The 26,023-nt window shown below is 46.5% G+C and overlaps 1 protein-coding gene across 1 annotated transcript in view; it reads left to right on the top strand.

Annotated features, from left to right (window-relative positions):
* The first annotated feature begins 5,090 nt into the window (after positions 1-5,090).
* The window catches only part of VAX2 (ventral anterior homeobox 2), a 29,893-nt gene continuing 8,960 nt past the window's right edge, over positions 5,091-26,023 (top strand). Inside the window, exons 1-2 of the mRNA XM_051974319.1 lie at positions 5,091-5,434; positions 25,412-25,599. Of these exons, the coding sequence (XP_051830279.1) occupies positions 5,125-5,434; positions 25,412-25,599 (498 nt within the window). The 5' untranslated portion in view covers positions 5,091-5,124. The remainder of the gene's footprint in view (positions 5,435-25,411; positions 25,600-26,023) is intronic.

Below are 26,023 nucleotides of genomic sequence, written 5' to 3'. Positions count from 1 at the left end.
AACTGGCTAGCTGGACCTCTCCGTCACTCCCACACACCAGCCGTAAAATCTTTCTGTTATTTATAAAGAGAATTTGGTCAGAAACATCCAGGGACAGAGATAATCACAGAAAGAAACAAATCAGAGGGACGCTAGACCAGATTAGGAAGAGATACTTCGCATGACTTTTTAAAATATTTCTTTCTCTGGGTGCTCGCTGAGCTTCTCCTCAGTAAAACATAAGCTCCCTGAGGACAGGCATTTTTTGTTTGTTTGTTTCGTACCCTCAGAGTCTACTTGACATAATGCCTGGCACAGAGTAGGCACTTAATAAATACCGGTTGAAAGATTATGCGATGATTAATTCTGATGGATGTGGCTCTTTTCAACAACGAGGTGATTCAGGCCAGTTCCAATGAACTTGTGATGGAGAGAGCCGTCTGCACCCAGGAGAGGACTGTGGGGATCGAGGGTGGATCACAACATAATATTTGCATCTTTTTTTGTTATCGTTTGCTTGCTTTTTGTTTTCTTTCTCAATATTTTTTGATCTGTTTTTTTTTTTCTGTGCAGCATGATAATTGTGGAAATATGTACAGAAGAATCGCCCATGTTTAACCTATGTTGGATTACTTGCTGATAAGGGGAGGGAATGGAGGAGACGCGGAGGTTTTGCAGGGGTGAAATATTGAAAACTATCTATGCATGAATTTTGAAAATAAAAAACTGGAAAAAAAAAGAAAAGAAAGATGAAAATAAATAAATGCCGATTGAACTGAACTAAATAGAAGCGGAAATTAAAGAGAGTTAGGTTGAGACTCCCAGAGTCAAGGCCAGAGAAAAGATAGAGCTGAAGAATGAAAGAGACAAAGAGGCTCTTGGGAGAGATATACACAATTGTGGGCAGAATTGCAGTTTGGGGCTGATGTTGTTGTTGATTTGATTGCTACAATGCCTCCCTAGGTAAAGGTAACAGAGTAGATATATTAGGAAATGAAGGTATAAAAACAAAAGCAGTATTTTTTTTTAAATTACATTTGGGATGTTAATCTTTTATCATTAAATATTAATTTCTAATTTCTTGAACATCTCTCTTCCCATTCTTCTATCCTCTACTGAAGAATTCTAATATGCAAAGCAATTTTACAAATTTGACTGTAGACCCCCCCAAAATTCTCCCTAAAATTTAAGTCCCTTGGAAGGGGCCCTAGAATCTATATGTTCAATCTGCTCTCCCACTGCACCTTACATATAATCCAAAATTGTACAGAATTTTCTAGGTCTTGCTATTTCTGTCTGCATTTCCCTCTCTGTTTCAGTCTGTCTGCTCTGTCTCCACATTTGGGACGGGATGGGGTAGGGGTGGGGGTAATCTTTCTTTGTATCTCTATCTCTCTCTAGCAAAACTATGCCTTTTCCCGCTTGGGGCGAAGTTAGAAAGGAGAATTAATAAGAACTGAAGGGAGGCTGAAAAGAAGAACTGGGGTGGTAGGGGCAGGGGCAGGGCAGCCCCTGATCATCCATTCTCTTTTATTGCTAAACAAGCTAGAGCTCATTTATTCTTCACTCCCACCTCGAATTTTCTGCTTCACCCTCTTAGACCCTATACACTTAAAAATTTTCACCCTATATTCTCCAGAAAGAATCAGATTCCACTAATGAGAGCCAAGCAAAAGAGCACAAGATCCGATGTTAGGGAGAGGGGAAGAAGCATCCCCCAGAGTTGATATTTTTCCTCTCTCGTGTCTGAACTTAAATCCTGGGAAAGTATTTCTGGCTAGGAGTTATTAGAATTTGGACTTCTTCCTCTTTGCTGTGTCTTCCCTCCTTCTAGCCAACCTCAAAGGAGCTCCATAGTCTGAGATTGAAACCTGAGCTTTGGAGAAATATGCTCCTCAGATCCTTCTCGTTCCATCCCATAACACATCTTTCCTTTTCACTATCTTCTATTTCTGAGAACTGGAGAATAGAAGGAGATTCTTTGGCTAATTCCAGAACACACACACACACACACACACACACACACACACACACACACACACACACTTCTATCTCTGTCTTTTCCACATCAAATCTAGACAGGAACTTTATTTTCAAAATCTCTGAGAACTCCCATTGTTTCCAAACTTTAAAAAAATAAAATAAAATCATGACACTAACAATAGCAATAAAGCCAGATTCCCTCCAGGTTGTTAGATATGGGTGTCTTTCTACCAAAAAAATAAAATCAAAGTGAAGGCGCCCCTCACTGGTGTCAAGGTTAAATGAAATACATTTCCTCCTCTCTCTCTTTTTCCTTTAATTATAGGCTCTATTCCCCAAACCCCAAAGTCAAAAGCATCAGAATTCATAGCGAGTCACTGTTTAAAAACTGAGTGTCTGTGAAGAAGGTATAGGGACTAGGGGCTAAGGGAGTATTTATGGTGAGGGTATGGGGGGGCCTTATTGTCTCTGTAGAAGGAGAGGCTAGGGGACTGACATCTGAAGAAATTAGAAATTAGAATAACTCAAGGTTCTGGAGACTAAACTATTGAAAGGACAGAACTGATAGTTTAGGGAGTTGATGGAGAACTGAAGGCCAACTGAGCACTGCAGGACCATGGGACTAGGGTTGGGGACCAAGCAACTGAGCAACTAAAAGACGACTGAATGAGGGTTCAGGGAGCTGAGAGATTGGGAAATAGGGGGGAGGCAATGAGAGCTCCTGAAAGTTTAGGAGAGAGAAAAAGACTATAAATGTCTACAGGCCTGGGAGACTAGGGGGTCTAGAGGCTGAGAGAAAAGCACTTTGTAAACTGTTACTATTATAATTATAATTAGTATTATTAGACTGAAGGGTTTGAGGGCTAAAGTTCTAAGCAGCTGAGGGCCAAAGAATAAGGCCAGTCCCCTCCCCACTCCCGAGAGGCCTGAAGTTGCCAGGAACAATCTTGTTCTAAGAAAAGACAAATTCCAGGGCCCTTCCCCGAGAAGTGGGGAGGAAGGGCAGGAATTGATGAAGAAAAATGATCACTTACCTCTTTTAGTTTACAAACGACAAATGTCTTGAGTCCCAGAGGAAGTGATGGGGAAGAGAGAATCCCAGGAGTCCGGGAGGCTACTTCCAGATCCATCAGTGTTGTCATGAAAGGGGATGGGGCCGAGGGGAGGAGAGAAGCTAGAGAATACAATCCACGCGTATAATCCACTCAAAACAAAAGGCACTTAGACACGCCCAGGCAGTATGCTGACCACAATTACACAACTACACAGACCCCCCCATTCACACATCCAGTACAGAGAATAATAACGCTCCAGCCCAAGCAGCCCCGAAGCTCATCCAGACACACAGACACACGCACAGGCACACACATCCGGAGAGCCAGGAGGCTCAATCCCCGTGCTTACCAAATAGCCTTCTCCCTAGCTGATTAGGAAAGAGTGAGTCCGGAGGCCCGTGCCCCCCACCCACCCACTCAAGGAGAGAAAGCATCTTTTCCCTCTCTTCTTTTCTTCCTTTCTTTTCTATTTGCTCGGGTTCCTTCAATAGGCCCTCCAGCCCCCAGCCCGCGCAGCCCCCCACACTGCCAGACGGGCTGTGGCCAGACGTCAATCACGCGATTAAGTACCGAGGGTTTGCAGGCCCCCTCCCTTTCTGGCGGACCCCTCTGCTCGAGTGTGTGTAGGTCTGTGAGTTCAGAGCGCTCTCCCAGCTCAAGAACCTGCAACTTGAAAACTAGAACTTGAGGATCCCAGCCTTCTCCAGCGCTTATATTCGCCATTTGGAGCTGAGCAGGGGCGGGGACCGGGCAGAGGCCTGGGATAGGGGCCAGAGAGAGGGAAAGGGAAGGGGGAGTGGGCTGGGGCCTAGAAAGCCTTAGCGCCAGGGGCAAAAGAGCCAAGAGTTATCTCCTCCTCCCCGAAGAAAGAAATTGATGTGTTGGGAGAAGAGGGAATTTGTGTTTAGGAAGTGGCGGTACTGAACGAAGAAGGCCCGATTAGTTGTGTCCCGAACCTTAGGAATCCAGGCCGGCGCCGCATGGATACTGTTTTGTGTGTGTCCAGAGCAAGAGGGCAGAGAGATAAGAAAGCAGGCCGCTGAAGGCTCCCATTCATGAAAGCCTCCTTTGCTTTCCTTCTTCACCTCCATTTCTTCAAGTTGGAGGGAGGGGGCCAAGAGGGACACCCTTTATTACACTAAGATTTATTTTTGTTCTTTTTTTCTCTTTGTTCTTTTTCCTCTCCCCTATCATTTCCCCCCCTTTACTATTCACCGTTTCTCCTGAATTCTCTCTCATGGACCCAATTTCATTCCATTCCTTCTTTCCCTTTCTATACACACACTCTTGGGACAGCTCTCCGTGTCTCCTCAGCCTTCCCCGCCCCAGCATTCAAGCTATTTATCTTTGACCGGAGCAAACCCCGCGCTTCGACCAGGCCTCGAGGAAGGCCCCGGGAGTTCCAGGGCTCTGACTGGACCGATTGAGCCCCTCGATCAAACAGGGGATACCCCAAAACAAACAAAAATTATGGGTGGGGGCTGGCGAACTTGAGAAGTGGCGGCTATCTGGAACTCTCAGACATCCCTGAGGTGGTGGACGAGTACTCCATCCATAAGCATTTGCTTTGCCTCTTTCAGTTGCTGGACTCCCCCTCTTAGGAGGGGCCGCGGTATCTTACCATCCCCCCGCTTTTTTAAATGAAATAACTCTCTCCGACTTCTGGCCCCTTCCTCGTTCGGGTCCTTGACCTCCGGCACCATCTCCAGAGTCTAGAGTCCCCATCTCCACTCCCCGTTTCCCCGCCCTATGCCCTCCCCACCCACCCCCGCCTCGGCCTGATCTCCATCCTTCCCTCCTCCCTCCCCTCCCCATCCTTCTCTCAGACCTCTCCTCTGGTCCTTCAGTCCCCGACTCCCCCCTCCCCAGCCTCCTGTGCGCCTGTCAGTCCCCTCCCACCCGGTCCCGGATCAGAGCGGCAGGCGCTCTGGGAGTGAAGACCCGAGTCTCTGGGCCCGTCAGCAGCCCCTCCCTGCCGGATCTCTTAGTGGGGAGAGAGGGAGAGGAGGAGCCGAGGGGAGGTGCCGGCGGGGGTGGGGAGGAGGAGGGGGCGGGGATCTTCTCTCGCTTGATGCTAGCAGCAGCCGCCGCGGCTGCTGCCGGCGGCATGGGCGATGGAGGAGCGGAGCAGGGACGCGGCCGCATCGCGGTGGCGGCAGCCGAGCGAATGCGGGATCTGGGGAGTCGGGCGGAGCTGGGGGGCGCAGGGCGCGCGGGAGATTGGGCCCGTGGCGGGGCTGAAGGAGGAGGAGGAGGAAGAGGAGGAGGAGGAGGAGGAGGAAGCAGCCATGGGCTCAAGGACGTAGCGGGAACCTCGGCCACCAACCCTCCAACCGATTCTAAGGCACCCTGCCCTGAGAGCGAGCGCCAGGCGGGGGCCAGCGAAGCGGATTATTGCCGCCGGATCCTTGTCCGAGGTAAGGGAGAGGCGAGCTGTCCCCGAACCCTGCAGTTCTCCCACTCTCTTCTGGCGCTTAATAACCCGAAACTTGGGAGCCCCCTCCGCCCTAAGCCTTCCTCCCACCCCCATATTCTCCGGCCTTCCCACACCGCCCTCTAAGCTGCTCTAACTCTTTTCAAACAAGCCACCTTCTTTCCTCATCTCGCATCACTCCCAGTCTAGAAAGCCACCCCCGGCCAACGCTGCTACCCTCTGACCCGGAGGCATTCTCTCCGTCCGACTCAGATCACCCTCTCCCCTTCTCGCCTGCTCCCTGACCCCACGACAAGGCTCCCCGCCTCTGCTCGCTGCGGCTCCCGCCGGCCCCGAAAGGCGGCCGCCAGCCTCGCGCCTCGGTGCTATCTGCTCATCCTTTAACCATCCTAAACGCCCGAACTCTCCCGGCTCTTTCTGGAACTCTGTCATCCCAGGTCTTACGGGTTCTTCCTCTAACCCTCTAAACCTCTCCCCGCTCAGCCTGTAAGCCTCTCTAAACCTGGCCAGGGCTCTCCTCAGAACCTATCGCCACGGCTCTGCTGACTCTGCCTCCAAGCCCGCCAATATGTCCCACAAATCTCTCCCCGTGAGCTGGATCCAAGAGCAGAGAGGGGAGAGGAACGAGGGCTCCCCAATCCCTAGCCTGGCCAGTCTGTCTCCTCCGTTCTCCCTGGAGAGTCGGGGTCCGAGAGCTAGGGGGTGAGAACATTCAGGGACGTTGACTGTTTGCTCGCGCTGTCAAAGCCCATCTCCTCCCCTGAGCCTCCTGAGCTCTCTACTTAGGAAGCTGGGAGTCCCAGACTGCAGGGTTATTGTGACAGAGGAATCTCTCCCTTCTCTCTCTCTCTCTCTCTCTCTCCTCTCTCTCTCTCTCTCTCTCTCTCTCTCTCTCTCTCTCTCTCTCTCTCACACACACACACACACACACACACACACACACACACACACACACACCACACAGCGCGCACTCACGCACACGCACACGCACCCCGCTGGGGCTGTCGCGGAGGAAGAGCGTCACGCAAGCATCACTGGAGGGATTGGGGGCGGTGGGGAGGGAGGAGGGGGCTGCAGCTGCTTAGATTGCAAAAGGGAAAAAATGTGCACTAACACCCCCCCCATGCCCGCTTCGCCGCCGCCCTCCACCCACAGGTTCGCCCACTCCAGTCTACTGTGGGTTCAGGCTCCGGCTGAGCTTCCAGAGCTCAGGCCCATTCAGTCCTCAGGCCGTCAGGGGTTTTGATTGTGGCTCCAGATACCAAATTGAGCAAAAATAAAATCCCTCCTCTCTAATCACCCTCATTCTTCCCTTTCCAAATGTTCCTTCCTCGTTCACCCTCTTCAGCTTCTCCTTTCTCCTTCGGATTCTTCTGCCCGGCCCCTTCTCCTTCCTTCCCTCTTTTTTCTTTCTCGATCTCCTCCCTCCTTCTCTTCCTCTCTCATCTCCTCGCTTCTCTGTTACTTTTCCTCCCGGCTCCCTTTCTCGGTTTCTGTCTCTCCATCCTTCCCTTTTTCTCATTCCCCGCCCATCCCTCTTATAGGGGTTTCCACAGCGAAGAAGTCCAAGTAATGACCCCAATCCTCCTCCTCCATCTCCTTTAGGCAAATCTCAGCAGCCCAGCTCCTCCGAGCACAGCCATGGAGGGTGCGCGGGTACCCCTCCCAGCCCGGGGAATTAGCTTAAGCGCGGAAGGTAGGGAAAGTTAAGAGCAGAGCAGAAACAAGTGAAAGACCTTTTCTCACCCCTTTGAACATTCAGTGAAATCTCATCGGCCAGATCCTCTTTATTCAACAAAAAAAAAAAAAAAGAAAAGAAAAAAATTCCCAACCGATCTCAGCCGAATGAAATTTCGGTTCCCATGGATCCTCTCGGATTGGCGTCATCTAGGCAGACTGGACGATCTGTTTTGTTTTCTCTATCTCTTTTCTGCTCATTTCCCCCCTCTCTCTGCTCCATTTTTCTTTCCATCCCCCTCCCCGTATTTTCTCTTCTCTGGTGTTTCTTTACTTTTTTCCTTCTCTTTAATTTCCCCCTTTCGTTCTTATTTCGTCTTTCTCTTCCCCATCTTTCTCTCCTTCTCATCCACGTTTCTATTCTTCATCCATCCCCTCCCTGATGAAGTCTTAGCTCCTGCTCTTGCAAGTCTGGATTTTCTTAGAAGACTCCGGGCCACTTCTGCCCATCAGTCTCTGGCTATTCTCTTTCTTACTTCTCCTTTCCTCCACTTCACCCTAACCCCTTAAGGCCCATCTGTGCTCAGGCTGGGCAGAAAGGTTGAGGGGACGGGTTGGGATTGGGAGTGGTTTGGGCCAAATCGTAGGAAGGGGGAAGCCTTGGGGAGAACGTCGTGCCGGCCTGCCCTCCGATGTTTGTCTCAAACGGGACACGGACTGGTTGAATCAAATCCTCCGCCATGTGTGTATTTGCACAAACAGGTCCTGAGATCCGGAGAGAGAGGTCTGGGGGAAGAGATGAGATAGATGTAGATGTAGATATCTCCGAAATTTCCTGTGTAGCCTAAATTTAGATCGAATGACTAGATTTACTCAAAAGTGGAAAGAGTTATTATATATTAAATTTTAAATAAAATGCACCTAGGGATGCTTTACATTTATATTTATTTTAAAATAATGAAACCTAGGCTATCCATGGGATTTTTCTAAAATTTCGACTCCTATTTAATATCAACACATCCCATTTCGGAAAATGCGGGAAGAGCGCCAGTGATCAATTCTCCGGCACCAAACAAAGCCCACAATCTCCTCAATCTGTTGCAGCCACTTGCCTTTGATTTGGGAGCCAGGGAGATTAGAGTGGAGATAAAGATGGAGAGAGTCTGATAGAGAGAGAGCCTTAAGAGAGGGAGAAAATGATTTTTAAAAAGACAGATGATCAGACAACTAAAATGGATGGGTAGATGGAGGTGTGAGATATAAACAGATTTGTGGATGGCTGATAAAAGTGTTGAAATACCTAGATGGATGGATAAATGTAAAAGGCCCTATGGGTGACCAATTCAAGGATTCAGATCCCAGGAGTTGCCTGGGATAACTTGATTATTTTAAACTACGAAGCTGCACAAGTGATACGATGGATAAGAAACCATGTCTGGAATCGAGAAAGTCCAAATCCGGCTGCAGATTTACCGGAGCAGTGTGACTGGGCAAATTCAAGACATGGTGTGATACGATCATAAGATAAATAAGTTAGAGATCAGAAGACAGCAGCCTTTCTCTCCTGCTATCCTCCCAGAAACACAATCTCAGTCCAGAAAGCCGAGGCTGTTGTTTCCTGAGGTCAGAGGGCTCTGTTGAAGTGGGTGGCAGAGGTTTCATTCTCCCAGCCCAGAACTGCAGACTACTAGCATTGAAACCCAGGAAAAGAGGGTGAGGTTCTAGCTTGGGTTAGGTTCTAGAAGCTGACATATCAGACCTCAAAAGGACCCAGGATTCAGTACTCAAGTTGCCTCCTTAAAGAATTGCGTTCCACTGGCTTCCCCGTGACAATTCACAGGCCTTAGTAGCTCCGCAGGCAAACCAAAAGACATGCTGCCTTTGGGTGGTCACGAGGAGGTAAACATGAATTAGTGTGGGTGCAACCAGAGGGACGAAGGGGCGATATGAAAGCGAGGAGCTGGCTTTTTAGGGTTCAGATCTTTGCCCAGAAATGTGGACCGCAACTCAGACGGTCAGAATTTCAATGAGCAGTGTGCAGGCCCTGCTAACCCTAAAGAGTGCATAGAGATGTGTCTAAACAAGGCTCTTATTTTGGAAATGCACGTTTTAGTGTGTTTCTGCACAATATTTACAAGTATACAAACAAGTGCATCTAAAAATCTAAAAATGACGTATACATATACACTGTATACATACTATATATATATATATATATATATATATATATATATATATATATATATATATATACTGTCTGTATATGGACAAAAGTTCTGTCTAGATAAGTATTATGTGTATGATATTTTTGCTTGTTTTATTTCATTAATATGAGGATCTGGTGAGAATGTTCTTATCAATTATAAATCAGCATCTGCTCTATGGTTTATTATCTTTGAGTTTCCTGAGATAACTTAATTATTTTAAACTGTGAAGAAGATCAATGGATAAGAAACCATGTCTGGAATCAAGAAAGCCCAAATCTGGCTGCAAACTTAGCAGAGTAGCGTGAGTCTGGCCAAATCACTTAACCCGTTTTCTGATCTGAAAAAATAGGGATGATAATAGCACTTACATCCCAGGATTGTTGTAAGGATCGAATGAGACAATGTTTGCAAAGCTTTAGCCCAGTACCCGGCTGGCTTCTGCTATATGAATTTTAGCTTTTGTTATTATTATAAAAGGATTTGCAATGTATATTAATATAATTGCCTGGCTTGTTATTATTATAAAATGATTTGCAATATATATTAATACAATTGCCTGGCTTGTTATTATTATAAAATGATTTGCAATACGTATTAATATAATTGCCTGGCTTGTTGTTATTATAAAATGATTTTCAATGTACACTATTACAATTGCCTGGTTAAGTGACTGGTCCAGGGTCACATACCCAGTATTTATCAAAGGCAAATTTAGACTGTACCGCTGGTTTTCTGTCCATTATAAAATGATGTCCATATAATGCAACTGGGTAAATAGTCATCAAGATAGCCAAACATATAATCTATTCAGTAACTGACTCTATGATAGATCAGCATCTTCTCTGTAACGGAAAAGTTTTAGAGAGACTATGAGAGTTAAATTACTTGTCCGGCGGCACATAGAAAGCCTCAGCTTCTGAGGCCCGCTCTCTCTGTGCCATATTGCCATCATGTCTCTAAAGATAATATATTTCGGTGTTACATAATTTATATTATGGAAATAAAGACAAAGAAAAATAGGAGACATTTAGATAGTGCTTTAAATTTTATAAAGTGTTTATGTCCTTGGACTTCCAATGGCCTCAAGGAGAAGAGGGGTGTCTTGAGACAGATGTGCCATCAAAGGATGTTTGTTGAGGGATGTTCTATCAAGCTGGAAGCCTTCATCTGAGTAGGAGTCTATGGGCTGTGTGTCTGTTATCGGGGCATCGAGTTAGCTAAACTCAAGAATGGGCAGAGCAAGGTGTATTACCTAGAAGTAACACCTGGATGCATGAAAAGATGATCAACATGGATTTAATCAGATAATTTTGAAAAATTATGTTGAATAAACAGACTTCTGTCAAGATACTTAGAAGGATCTCTGACTGCATCCATGACTCTCCAAAGGAGGAGGTGGGTTATGATCCTTATACTCTTTCACTTTTATTATTATTATTACTAGGGAGGCAATTGGGGTTCAATAACTTGACCAGGGTCACACAGCCAGAAAGTGTTAAGTGTCTGAGACCAGATTTGAACTCAGGTCTTCCTGACTTCAGGGCTACAAATAAGTATAAACCATAAACAAAGTAAATACAAGGTAATTCATTAGAGGGGGAAGCACCAGTATTAGAGGAGGGGAGAAGAGTGAGAGGAGGAGGATGAAGTGATCAGCAAAGATTCCCTGAAGGAAGTGATATTGAAGGTGGCTTTTGAAGGAAGCTAGTGGTTCTAAGAGGCAGAGCTGAAGATTGAGTGCTTTCTGGGTACGAGGTGTATGTGTAAGAGAGACGGAGACAAAGCAGGGTGACAGAGCCCGAGAGACAGAAACCGAGAGAAAGCTGGAAGATGGATTATCCTATAGGAGAAACACTAATCCTCAGTTTAAGTATTTAGTTGGAAGTGATGTGTAATAAACCAGGAAAGATAGACTAAATCCAGAACATAAAGGATTCTAAATCCTGAAAGAGTTTGTACTTTAACCTAGAAGTGATGAAGAGACATTGGAGCTTTTCTTTTCTTTTGTCCTTTAAATTGATTTCCTTTGTTGTTGTTGTTTTTTCTATCACTTTCATTTCCATATCTACCACACCTTTCCGTAGTCATCAAAGGAACCTTCCGATTGGAGTTTATTGAGCTGGGGAATGCCAAGATCAGATCAATGCATTAGGAAAATCATTTGAGCAACTGTGTGGAAGATGGGTCAGAGTGGGGAGACACTGGAAGCAGAGATTGATTAGGAGGCTACTGCAGTAATCCAGACAAGAGGTACTTTAGGCCTGAGAGTGGTGACCAGAGATAGGGTAGATAAGGGATGGAAGGGAGAATTATTTAAATTGTAGAATCAACAAGACATGACAAGTGGTTAGATGAGTGGGAAGAGGAAGAAAGAAGTGCAGAGCTTGGCTTGTTAGGTTGAGAATCTGGGCAGTTGACTGGAAAAATGGCAGTGCCCTAGACAGAAATGGAGAAATTGAGAATAATATGGTGGGGGCAGTCACACAGTAATTAAATATCACAAGGCTTGGGTTGAGGGGTGTTCGTGCGTGCGTGTGTGTGTGTGTGTGTGTGTGTGTGTGTGTGTGTGTGTGTGTAAGAGAGACAGAGAGATAAAAACGAAGAGAGGGACCCTACTTTGGCAGTCTGGTGATATCTGTGGTTTTTAAATAGATAAAATATATAGTATTACAGTGGAAATGAATTTATTGAAATGAAAATGTGACTTTTCCCCAGTCAAGTTCACAGATCCCCTGGAATCTATCCACAGGTTAAAAATCCTGTATGATGCCTTCATTTCTCAGATTGCTTTCCTTCAATTCTTTATACATGATCATGTGCTTACTTGTTTACATATTATTTCCTTCATTAGAATGAATTATGATCTTTAAAACCAGAGATGGCTTTTTTCTTTTTTTATATCTCCAGCATTTTGCACCATATTTGATCCTTTCTACTGGCAATATATTTAGTAACCCACGCATATACTATAGTCTTACTTTAACAAGAACCTTATCCTTGTATTTAAAAAAAATTTTTTTTTGTTATTCTGTAGTTGTCAAATACTAATATTACTTATTCTATCTTTGCCCCAAATACCCTCAATGTAAAAAAAAAATTAGTGTCAACTAAGCATATTCAAGTAAAACAAATTTCCACAGACAGATTTGTATGAGGGTGGGGGGAAGAGAAAGATTTCTCCAATCTATTTCTTACCTCATGGCCAGCATCTCTGTATCTAGATGGATAGTTTGCCTCAGTATTAGCCCTCTGAGTCTTTAGTCACTGAACTGATTGCAAACTCTAGAGTTCAGTAGCTTTCAAAGTTTTCTTCACAATATTGTAGTCACTGTATACATTGTTCTACAGGTTCTGTTTACTTCAGCTTGAATCCATTCACACATATCCACTCTTTCATAAATCTTCACGTTTCTCTTCGATTCCTCTTTTTCTTCATTTCTGGTGGCACAATAATTCCATTATATTCCTACATCCTAATGTATACAGTCATTCTGAAATTGATGGGCATCGCCTTGGTTTCCAGTTTGGGGTTACAGTGAAAAGTGCTATTACAAACATGTTTGTGTATGGGAATCCTTCCCCTTTCTCTCTTTGGGATCAATGCCAGTGATATTGATGGGCCAGAAAGTCTGAACAGTTCAGTGACTTCATAGGTAGAGTTCCAACCCATTGCCTAGACAGCCTGGACCACTGCTCCATTCACAAGATATTACTGTGCCTGCCCTCTCCAATATATTGTTCCCTTTTATTGTCATCTTTGATAATCTGATGAGTGCAGTATGGAACTTCAAAGTTGTTTTAATTTGCATTTTCCTTATTGGTAGCAATTGGTTGCTATGATTATGTGATAGAAATCTGGGTGTAGTTTGGATCAAAATCCACTACACCTTCTGCTAAAAATCGATTCCTCGGACTGGAGACAAACAGATCCATTATGGCCTGACTCTAGTCTTAGTTCTTAACCTGGAACGATGGGAAAGTGGGGCTTCTGTAGAGTTGGCCAGTTTTGCACTAGGGTCAGCAGAACAAAAGGCAGTGTTGGGCATGAAAGGAAGTGAGGTTCTTACTTGCACTTCTCAGGATTGTGTCTTTTCTGCTTTGTACCCAAATATTGAAGTTTTGAAGGTGAGACATCATTGTTTTGTTTTATTTTTTAAACAACGCAAGAAGTCTGAGAGGAGCCTAGATCTTCCAAAGGCATGGACACTCTTATATGACCAGTTCTCAATAGGTAAAGCCTCGGGCTTGATTTAGGAACCATTCTGCATGTTTCTTGGGATTCTTAAAAGCAACAGCTCTTGGTGCTATTTCCCTGAGCCCCTCCTCCTCTAAAATTACATTGGAGTCCTTTGATCCAGCCTCCAGCTCACCCTTTAAGCATCAGGCCCACCTTTAAGCACCATCCCCTAGCAAGTCTCCAGATCCTCTGGGGGGCACCAAGCTTGCTGGAGAGAAGGAGCTTTATGGTCATCCATATTCCTCTCTAACGTAGAAGGGCTTCTCCAAAGACTAGAGAGTGAGCAAATAAGTCTGAGTTCATTCATTTTCTCAAGAAACTAGTCTTTCTAGAATATTTTTCCCTTCCATCCCATTACTTCCTAACATACACACACAAGCAGCCCCCGAAACTGAGGCTGACTATTGTGGAGAAGAGGCAGGATGGAGCTAGGGCCCAAGGACGAGATCTGAGACTGCCACAATCATTCTTGGTCTCCTCCCAGCATCTTTTCAAGTGGGGCAAATGGGCTGCAGGCGGCAAGCTCATATCAAAAAGCGGGCACCATTTTGCTACATATCTCCCCTCCCCCAACAAAATGGTGGTGCACCCGCAGGGACAACACACACATGCACATCACCCGCATCTCGCCATATACACGCAGTACTTAGTTACACGGACTCTCGCCTACGAGTCACAAATCTCACAGATCCCCATCAGACCCGCACATCACACTCCTTTCCAGGGAAAGGATGGAGGAGGAAGATTTGTTTATTGTTAAATGACCCTAAATCCACAGCCAATCCTTTGTTGCCGGCCTTCCCCCAAGCTGCCTGGAGCCTGGATTTTTTTTTTTCCTTTAATTTACCGGAAAGGTTCAGAGGTTGGAAGGGAAAGTCTTCAGAGAAAGTCCTGCCGCTGAGTAAAGAGTGAGGACTTTGAGAGGGAGGCTACTGACGAGCAATAATGATCAGTCTCTTTTCTGTGTCCGAAAAAAACAGCTCTTCTAGCCCCCAAATCTGCCTCCACTCCCTCAGCCCCTACAGCCTCGGGGTAGCCCAGCATCTCCTAAAGTTGGCATAATGGCCACTCTTCCCTGAGCTCCCGCCCCCTGGCTTTGACATCTGGAGATAATAGGTAGGGATTTGAGCCTTAGATTTCCCTCACTGGTCTCGAGAGGGAAAATTAGAGAAGTTTGTTCCTTTTTAGGATGGTGATCATGATCCTGAGAACGATAATCATCATCATCCCAGAAGCCTTCCGGGAGGTAACTGGGAGAGAAAAAAGCCTCCAAGCCATTGAGGGCTAAGCTTTTGGTTACTGGAGCCCCCAGTGTCCTCGGGGCCGGGGACCAAGCAAGCAGAACGTCTATTTGGGTAGAGATAGGGGCCGCATCATGTCCCACACTCCCTCAGGAAATCATCGCCTTCCCAAACACCCTGGGGGATTCTCGCAGCCGCAATCAAACGCATCCTCCCACGCAGGCTAACGGGACAGACACGGATGCAGACAGCCCGCCCAGAATAGCTTTCTCTCCATAAACACAGACGCGTCTAAACACCGGCAGAGACCCATGTGAACAGGCGTGCGGGCCCTCAGCATACACATCCGGGCTCGAGCACAGAGAATCTCGCACCGAGCTCCAAAGGCGCTCACGACCCGCGAACGTCCTCTCATAACCTGGACGCAAGTACACAAAGCGGGCAGACCCAGAGCACCTTCCCTTCCACGCCCCGAACACACGTGAGACGCTTCCACGTCCCTCATCCAGGCTTCCGTCCCACACAAAGGGATCCCTCCCCAACCCCATTCATCGCAGGCCCGATTTTTAGCTTTTGTTTTCCCTTGTTGTTATTTGGGAGGGGGAGGGCGGAGTGTTTATTTGCTTTGGCTTGGATCCGACGCAGCTGCCGGGCAGCCTGCGGATATCGGGTCATATTTGTTGACGTCAAAGCGTCTCTAAGAACCCGAGCCTCCGACTACCGACCTTCAGCTCCGTGTCTCTTTTGGCCTCGTTCTTTGTTTCCTGCTTTTTAAGCCGTCTCTCTGTGGCTGTGAATGCGCGTGGGGCGGGGTGGGGGTGGGAGTGGGGTGAGGGGGGCTGGATGTGGGTGCGCCCTGATTTTGTTTTAACAGAATCCTACTCCATGTCCTCGCCCTCCCTCCCCCCACCCCTTTCCAGCCTCTAAAGCGGCCCTAAAGACAGAGTGGCGGTTCCTGCTCCTGAGACTCGGGCTGCTTCCTGCGTCCCTCTCTCGGTAGGCGCATCCTCCCGGAGTCCCTCCTGCAGCCGGGACAAACGTGGTCCCAGTTCTCTGTCGGGAGCTTCCGGAATAATCCGACGTCGCTGGGCAGTGTCTCCTCTCCCGCAGCCTCTCGATTTCCCGATAGACACACAAATACACACAAACACACTCCGCTCACGTGTCACACAAGCACCCGCTTGCATAACGCATATTAAGCTCGCGCTTACACTCGCCAAGCGCCCGCACGCACGTTTGCACTAATCTCGGATCACCAAAGCACACGCCGCGTACACCCTGCTCGCACACATCGTCCACAAACACGCACGATTCACACGGCCACGCACACAAACATTTCCAGCATCCACGCCCGCGTAGACCCCCTCCCACTCCCAGAGGCACACGCGTGTCTCGGCCTATATCACCCGTGCCTCGTGGCTGTGTACTATAGCCGATAACAAGCCCCCGCGTAGTCTGTGAGACAGCCCTGGGGGACGTGCGGCCGCAGCGGCCGCGGCTCGCGGCCCGCCCCGGCTTCCCCCGGCTGCAGGCCCCGGCTAGGCCTGCGCCCGCCCCGCTCCTCCCGCTCCCTGGCGCTGCGGAGACTGGCGGGGAGGGGCGGCGCGGGCGGGGCGGATAATGCCAGGCTCACGCGCGGAATAATGACACGCTGTCTCCGGAGCGGGAAACATGTTTACTGAGCCTTTTGACAGGTATGGAAACGGCGGCGCCCGCTGCGGCGGCGGGAGGGGGAGTCGAGCTGGCACAGCCGGCTAATGTGCCAGGCCAAAGGAGATGGGCCAGGGAGCTGCCCGCACGCTGGGCCGGGACTGCGTGAGGCAGTTCTGGTCTCCCCCGTTCTGGTGGACTCCCCCGCTGTTCTGGTGGCTCCCCCGCTGTCCTGGTGGGCTCCCCCGTTCTGGTGGACTCCCCCTGTCCTGGTGGCTCCCCGGCCATTCTGGTGGACTCCCCCGCTGTCCTGGTGGGCTCCCCCATTCTGGTGGACTCCCCCGCTGTCCCAGTGGGCTCCCCCGCTGTCCTGGTGGGCTCCCCCGTTCTGGTGGACTCCCCCGTTGTCCTGGTGGGCTCCCCCGTTCTGGTGGACTCCCCCGTTGTCCTGGTGGGCTCCCCCGTTCTGGTGGATTCCCCCGCTGTCCCAGTGGGCTCCCCCGCTGGCTGCTGGGCTCGTGAGGCTTCTGTAACGACCAGCTGATCCACCTGGCCACAGCCCATCCATCCACACGGCCTAGACGCTGTTCTCTCTAAGCGGGTGCCCACACTTCGTGGGACGGTCATTGCCGCCTCATCCTTTCCCAGTCAAGTCTCTAGAAGCCATTGACTCCGAGAGGGGCCTCTCGGAGGCCTGCTGTACCCAGGATCCTCGGACCACCCTGGAGAGTGGAAAATCAGGATGCTGACTACCAAACTGGCAATCTGTAACTAACCTAAATAGCGGGACCCTTGTCACCTTCAGAGACTCAGCTGTCTCACCTTAAAGCAGCGATCATAAAGGGGTCGGAAAGACTGGGAGAAGTCTCCCAGTCTCTCTATGGAGAGACAGCATCCCGAGCCCTATTCTTATCTCCTTGGACCCTCCTTGGAGCGGGCCAGCTCTTACTGCTCCGCCCAGGGCCTTCAAACAATCTTCGACAGAGATTCCAGCCCCCATCCCAAGCCCTTTCTTTTATTTTGTGCTAAATATTCCGGGATCACTGCCCCTTGCCGCCCATTCCACATCCTGTTGGGCCCCCAGGATTACTGTCTTTCTCTCCAGTCACAAATGTCCTCAGTGATACTTTTCTTATACAGCACATCACGGCCAAAGTCTCTATATCACTGAGAGTTGCCCTTTGAGCTTCCCCAAAATTTGCTTCTTCAAGGACTCTGGTGGACTCCCCTGCTTCAGGAGCATGGGGCAGCAAGGAGAAATCCTTCTGTCAAAGGCAGTGGGCAGCCATTGCCAAATACTCTTGTGTCTCCAGAAAGCTGGGGATCCAGGCCTCCTGGGTATGATACTTTTACAATCCAGAAATAACAACACATCCAGAACATAGTAGAATATAGTCAAGTATACCTATGTTACACAGGCTAAATAATTCTCTATATTCTATCTATATACACACTTTTGCATATGTAACTTGTACAAATATGTATTTATTGTCACACTTAGCAAATAAATTATTTTCCCAAATGCACAACCCATGTGACACGGGCCAAATAGTTTCATTGCCCTGGGCCTCGTTTCTTCATCTGGACTAGAAGACCCTTCCAGCCCTAGATCTGTGGTGAAGCTAAAGACAGGTAAATTTCCTGTGCCCTGATGAAGGCCACATTGTCAGGACCAAGATTTGAACCCGTCTCTTTTACTGGGGGTAGTGCAAAGTGGATAGAGCATAGACCAGGAATCCAGAAGACCTGAATTGAAATCTGGTCTCATATACTCACTAGCTGTGTGACCCTGGACAAGTCACTTCATTCTGTTTGCCTCAGTTTCCTCATCTCTAAAATGAACTGAAGAAGAAAATGGCAAACCAGTCCAGGATCTTTGCCAAGAAAATCTCAAAAGGAGTCTGGAAGAGAGAGATGCAATGGAACGATAATAACTTACTGATTCTGAGGCCCGACCTCTATCCGCCGAGCCACAATTTCTCCTTCCCACCAGTCCACTTTCTTCTCTTTTATTTTGCTTTGATGGAGGTGAGCTTGGATTGTGGATTGGCTGCACCGGGGAGCCCAGTCTCTGACTGGAAAGCTGAAAGGGCTTAGCACCGGAGGGCATCATGGGTTGTGCATCTGTTGTCTCAGGGCCATCCAACTGAGGGTGGAGAGGCTCTTCCCAGGTTGAGGGCAGGCTGATGGATTTGGGGAAGGGGTGGGGATGAGGGCAGGGTCATTGCCACTCTGGAAGGCAAAAGTATACTCATATACTAGTATATGTGCTGTATAAACTGTGCCAGGGAGGACCCATGAGGACAAAAGCTGGGATCCTTCTTGAAGATTTGAAAAAATGTAATAATTGATGAGTCAATTAGCAATCCATTAACAAGCATTGATTAAGCCCTTGTTTATAACTAGAACTGTGTGGACTCTGGAATATATAGATCGTCCCTCCTCTCGAGGAGTTTATATTTAACTGAAGCTCTTATACAAATGGATACTTGATCTCATTGATTTGAGACAGAAAGCAGCCGGTTCTTGGTCTCATCTTGACTGTTGTCTATGTCCTCCCATAATGTCTCCACCATGGAGGAGGATCCATGGTGAAGCGCAATGAGTTACGGACCTAGATCTTATTCTCTCCTAGCACCTCTAGAGTCAAATATAGGTGTTTATATGTATGTATGTGGTGTGTAATTATCTTCTTATTAATTATATGGTAGATATACTCCAGGATATGGGCACGTGCCTTAAATACAGATTTCCCCCTACCTTTTTGCAATGGGAGTGGCTGAGTCTGAACTTGTGATCTTGATGATCTTGTGAATTTGGGATCTCTTATTGCAGAAACTCCCTCCACAGATGCAGGCAGGCCACTACCCTTATTCTCAGGATTCATAGAGTTGCCTGCAGACACTGAGAACCTCAGAGACCCTCCCAGACTTTCAGTTAGTTCATGTCAGAGGCAGGATTGGAAGCTGAAGCTGAAACTCAACCTCCTAACTGCTCTTTTCCATTATGTTTCATTTCCTCTCATTGTTAATTATCATCAGCATCATCACTATTTTAGCTTCTATTAATTTATTACAAAAAAGTTGAAAATCCAATAAAATTCCATTTATCAAAGAAAGAAGATGTAACCAAAGGTATCCACAGGCAACTCTCCTCTTAGGAAAAAGCAAGCAAAAGTCATTTTATCTGGCAGTGAATGCAGACAGAGGTTGAGGGTCCGAAGGGCCCTAAGCTCCAAGGTCAGAATTCTTCATTCTGCTATAAAACAGACACATTTGAATATGGGTAGCATAGAAAGCTCTTATGAAAGACATAGTGTTGGAGCAGAAAAGCAAACAAATAAGCAGATTTGGAATTTTAAGCACTCTAATGAGAGACAGGAGGACAGAGGACAACTAGAGACAAACAGAGAAACAGAGATACCCAATCAGAGGTACAGAGACCTCATGAGTCACCGATCCAGAGGAATCCTATGAACCCCTTATAGTTACCAAAAAAAATCAATTATATTTTAAAAGTTACCTTTTTCTTTTTTGTGGATTGATTCTGCAGCCAAAATATTAAGTCATACAAGAGTTTGAGATGTTAATGGTTATTCCGATCAGAAGTAAAATCGGTAGGGTAAATGTTTTGTAAAAACTGCTTTATTTGAAAGCCACTTCACCAAGGAGGCATGTAATATAAGGGAAGAGTGTACCCCCAGTTTTCTGGGAGACATCTTGGAATGTTTGTGTTATATCTTATTATAGCTTCTCAATAATCTTTTATCTTCTCAATAAATATCCCTTTATAAAAGAAAAAAGTTAACTGTATATGTGTATCGTAGAAAGACAGAGGCGAAGAGACAGACAGAAAGTCCCTCACCCTGAAACCGCTTCTCCACCAGGGCTCAGAACCCTGGGCTTTACGATTGGATCGCCCTCTTTCTCTGCTCCTCCAATAAAGAGTTCTTCGGGATGGCGGAGAGGGAGATAGAGAACGAAGAGAGAGAAACAAAGGGAAAGAAAGAGACAGAGAGAAAGAGAGAGACAGAGACAAACAGCGACTGAGAGATGGGTGTAGACACGGACTCCCAATGAAATGCTCCTGATTTTTATGACTGTAGCGAAAGGCGAAAACCCGAGGCAGCCTGTTTCACAGAGGACCTGGGCTCCGGAAGCCTTGGGTTCGGGCGCGGCTTCTGACCCGCTGGATAAGTCACTTTAACTCGGTTTCTCCAGGCAAGCAGAACTATACATTGCAGACGAGGCGCTATTGGGCCCTCGCGAAGGCCGTTTCCCCCACGGGTGCTACATAGATCCGGACTGAGGCCCAGAGAAATGGCGGGCGTTGCTGCGTGGCCGGCGTGGGGCCCCCTTTCCGCGCTACATCTAACGCACAGTTGGTGAGGGCTCCCCGGGGAGCTCCAGGCCGTCTTCATCGAACTCCATTCCTCGCTCGGAAGCAAGTGACCGCGGGGCCCAATCAGAACGGCGCGAGGAGGTGATACCCGGGCTCCGGCTCGGGCTCGGGCTGCGGAAGTGTCCGGGTCTCCCTTCTCCCTTCTAGGGAAAAATGGTTCCGAAAGGAGATTTCGAGGCGTCGACTGGAGGAGAGAGGACGCAAGAACTAGAACAGCTCCCTAATTTCAGCGGCTCCAGACGCAACCGGGAGTCGTCCGCGTTTGGGGGCGAAAGTCCCTCACCCTGAAATCGCTTCTCCGCCAGAACTCAGAGCCCTGGGCTCTACGATTGGATCTCCCTCCTTCCCTGCTCCCCCAGTAAGGAGTTCCTTGGGGGGCAGAAAATCCCTCACCTTCCCCTTTCCCGTTTGCCGGCACGGTGCTCCCCTTATTCCTTACTCCTCTCAATTCCCCTTTACCTTACGTCCCCGCTCCCCCTTTCTCCTTGCCCTCCCTTCCATCCCCTCACGGAGCAGACTGCAGCCATTCGGGGGGCCCTAAAATGTAGGCCTAAAATGTGGGAAGGTCGCTTTGGGGGAGGGAGGAATCGCCCTGACTTTTCGGCCTCACGAGTCAGTGTTCTGAGTCTACACCAGCTGCTAATCCTCCCAGCAAATCACGAGACAAAACTAATCGCAGTAAGGGGAAGTCTGCGCTTGTCAGAATCTCATTGCTGCAAAGACGCAGAGTCAGCCCTGATGAAAGAAAGAAGAAAGAGAGAGAGTGAAAGGGAGGGAGGGAGGAAGGATAAAGAGAGAGAGGGAGGAAGGAAGGGAAGGAGGAAGGGAGGAGGAAGAAAAGAAAGGAGGAAGGGAGGGAGGAAGGAAGAAAGAAGGAAGGGAGGGAAGGAGGAAAGAAGGAAGAAAAAAGAAAGAAAAAGAAGGAAGAAAAAAGAAAAAAGAAAAAAGAAGGAAGGAAGAAATCCACTTGTCTTTGCAACAAATCTTGCCCCCAAACTAAGTGGGATGTCCACGGAAATGTCAGTTTTCCAACATTTATTAAGCACTTACTCCATGCCCGGTGTTATGCCAAAAAAGGGCAGAAAGATGCTTCCTGCCCCCAGGGAGCTCACCATCTACTAGGGGAACCCACAAGCAAAGAATTAAGTTCGTGCAAGATACAGACGCTGTAAATGGAATTGCTAATCTCCGTTGGAAGCCTTTGAACTGGAAGTTAAAGGATCTGAGTTCAAGTACAGATTCTACCACTACGTGATATAGGATAAGTCACCCAACCCCTAATTCCTCAGTTTCCTTATCTGTAATTAGACCAGACGACCTTTCAGGTCCTTTCCAGTTCTATATGTCATAATGAACCCGGGGACCAACCGAGCTTGGAGTTACAAAGAATCATCAAGAAGCTCTGTAGTCTTGAAGGAAGAGACCTAGAACTCAGTAGGTTCATGTTTTAGAATCAAACAGCCACACATATGGAGAGCCTTGGAGATCACCTAGCCCAATGGCCATTGTTTCCTCACTTCCTCCCCCTTCAAAGTGAGGGCGATGGGTTAGATTTATTTTTTCAAGGTGCTATTGATGCCCCCCCCCCTTTTACATAGCTATCACTTTCCAATTACAGGTTTCAAAGTGAAGAGTACTGAGCCTGAAGTCAAGAAGATCTCAGTTCAAAGGCAGCCTTAGCCTCTTAGTAGTTATTGATCCTGGACAAATCACTTAATCTCCTTTTGCCTCAGTTTCCTCAACTGTAAAATAGGGATCATAACAGTCCTTGCTCACAATGCTTAGCTCAGTGCCTGCACATAATTCGCACTTAGTTAATGTTTATTGATTGACTGGTTATTGTTAAGATCAAATAAAATAATATCTGTTAAATACCTCACAGTACCTGACAGATTTTCCTTTACGTTATTATGGTCATTGTGTAAGTTGTCCCCTAATTCAACTTATTTTGTGCTATGCCTTGCATTTGTGAAGTCCCACATTTCTCTAAATGTCTCCTATTCATCATTTCTTGTGATACAACAGTTTTCATTACATCCATATACTAAATCTGCTCAATCATTCCCCGACCACTGGGCATCTATATATCCAGTTCTTTGCTATCATAAAAGATGCTACAAATATTTTATATAGGAAATCTGTGTTTTATTTAAATGTATATATTATAATAGTTCATTTTAATTTAAGGTTGAATTTTTTTTTCACTTAGCAATGTTTTCTCCCTTCTGTCTTTCCTTCCCCACATCCATTGGGATAAAGAAAAACAGTATCCTAGCACATATGCATTTTCAAGCAAAACATTCAATTATGTTTTAAAATGTTCATTCTCCATCTTGACTCCATTTACCTCTCGGTGAAGAGATATGTCATATGCATCATTAGTCCTAGAAGGGAATTGTCCAATTAGATGATTTCCTAAGGGTTTTTTAACTCTGATATTTTAAAGAATCTTTTAAAATTTGAATTTGGTCACCTAATTAGCTATTTTTCCTAGCTTTCTCTAACATGAAAATTCAACAGACACGCTTTCTATGTGATCATCTAAGTAATTTATAAACACGTTAAGAGAAATAGGCTGAGGGTAAAGTCTGGGGCATGTATCTTGAGACCATCTTCCTTCCTTACCATACTACCCCCCTTCTCCATTTAGTGGTTGGCAAATGATTCCATAATGATTCCATAATTTTTTAGGCATCTCCTCCCTCTTAGAGTGTAATCTTGAGGGAAGGAAGTGTATAATTTTTCATCTCTAAATTCCCAGAGGTTAGCAGTGTTGAGTATGGTTGAAAGCTCACAATATCCATTAAATCTCATTGAATTGAGAGTCTTTTTGGCATAGTGAAAAATATGAACTCAAAAAGAGGATCTGGATTCAAATTTAAGGCTCACTGCTTATATGACCTTGAACAAGTTCACTTAATACACCTGGGTCTCAAATTTCTTCATCTGTAAAATGAGGGAGTTGGACTAAAAGGCTTTGGAAATGTCTTCTACCTTTAGATTTATGATATGAATTGAGTTGAATTAGAGCAGTCAGTTAACCTACTATGAATCTACTTAATCTGTTCTATCTATACTCAAAAACATTTTGTCCAAAAGATCCTTGGAAGAGAGACTCTGGGCTATGTGTGTTGGAAAGAGCATTGTCCTTGGACTTAGAACACCTGGGTTTGTAGCCCATCTTTGTCCCTTCTAAGATGTAGGACTTTTGGTAAGTAATTTAAGTTCTCTAAACCTCAGTGTCTTCATCTGTAAAATGGACCATACATAATCATAAGAAAGAAGGAACATTAATGGTAGGTGCATGATTGCCCAGAGTGTTGACTGGAGCCAAGTGCCTTAGAAAATTGAAATGCTCTTATGTATTTATGGTTGGTAAATTTCTTGCTGAAATACAGATACACAAAGTTTACCAGCCAAGAAAGGAAGGGCCAAAAAGGGAGCTTAGAGGTCTTCTAGTTCAACCTCATTATTTTTCAGATGAGGAAACTGAGACTCATAGACATTAAGAGATTTGTACAAAATCATCTAGGTAGTTAAGGGTCAGATAGGATTCAAACCCAACTCTTTAAACTCTAAAATCCATGTATTTCCTGCCAAAGAAATTGTCATTCTGGAATAGCCTGGGGGTTTTTCTCCCTTGTTTTTGTCTTGTTACTGCTACTAGTGCTGTTTAACAAAATTAAAGTACCAACTCTTAGTCCTGATTACCTCCTTCCTTCTGGTCCAACCCCACAAAGTATGGGAATTGTAGGGAGAGAGATCCCATGACAAAGTGGTATGAATATTTGCTTGGCAATCCTTATATAATTTTTTTCCTTTTAATTAGAATGGAGTATGAAGCTTCTCAACTATATCACTAACCTCATCCTCTAGCAATATTATGGTGATAGAACCGCTAATCATGTAGAAATTTATACTTGAGCAGGAATTTAAAGTTTATCCAGTAAGAGGGTAATAACCAGGGTGGAGAGAAGAGAGCTTTGTCAGCTTTAAAGGGCATAAAATTGAGAGGGCATTCCTCTGTCATGGAAACAATGGTACTTAGCCTTTCTTTGCAGCAGCCTCAAACAGGCCAATCCCACCCCTTGAGCCAGGAGTCACAATCTCTGCTTCTAGCTCTGCATTGGGCCAATCCTCCAGATCAACCAGGATTATTCTTCAGCATCCTGGCCTCATGAGACCTCATGTTTAGAGCTAGAAGGCATCTTTGAAGTCTTTTAATCCAACATCTTACATATTAGAAAGTTAATACAGACTCCAAATGTACACTCAAGTACCAGGAGATATCTCTCACAAAGTGGCCATTCATCCTCTGCTGGCACTCTCCCTGAGAGTTCTTCTTCCAGATATTTGCCCCATGATGAACATGTTGGGAATTCCCCTCCTGAGAGCTTCAGTCTCCTCCTTGTCATTTTGACTCCCATCTCAAGCATCCTTCCACCCTGGTCCTAGACTTTCTACTTTTGGTTCCTATCCATGAAATCAAACGGTCTCCAGACACACCTGTCACCCAATTAACCTGTCTTCCTTCATGCCTCCTGCAGATGCCAAGGGGACCATCCGGGAAATTGTGCTTCCCAAAGGTCTCGACCTGGATCGACCAAAGAGGACGAGGACATCCTTCACAGCTGAGCAGCTGTACCGTTTGGAGATGGAGTTCCAGAGGTGTCAGTACGTGGTGGGGAGAGAACGCACTGAGCTGGCCCGACAGCTGAACCTCTCGGAGACTCAGGTAAGAGAGTCCCCAAAAAGTGGGCTTCTTCTCCATCCTCCTGTGTTCTGAGTACATGATTTTGGAAGCTCCTAGTCTGATAAGAAAGTCCCAGAGGGCTAAAGGTATATGAATCCTGCAGACATCCCAACAAGTTTGTTTGAAACCATCCAATAACAGCACAAGGTTACAGTGAATCGATACCTTCCTCTCCATAACTTCTACCCATTGCTCCTTGTTCTGACCTTTGGAGTCAATCAAAATGAGCTGAATCCCTTTCCCACGTGATTCCCATAATTCCTTCTCACACAATGGTCTATGGCAGTCACCAATCCCTTCATTTTCCTTGTCACTTTCTTCGGCATGTTCTCCAGCTTATCTGTGTTATTTCTACTTCCTCCCCTCCCAAAAAAACTAGTGGTCCCCAAAACCGAATACAATATTC

Source organism: Antechinus flavipes, chromosome 2 (genome assembly GCF_016432865.1).
Source record: "Antechinus flavipes isolate AdamAnt ecotype Samford, QLD, Australia chromosome 2, AdamAnt_v2, whole genome shotgun sequence".
In the NCBI taxonomy this organism is placed as follows: Eukaryota; Metazoa; Chordata; class Mammalia; order Dasyuromorphia; family Dasyuridae; genus Antechinus; species Antechinus flavipes.
The sequence above is the reverse complement of the archived record's forward strand: the minus strand, read 5'-3'. Positions and strand labels throughout refer to the sequence as shown.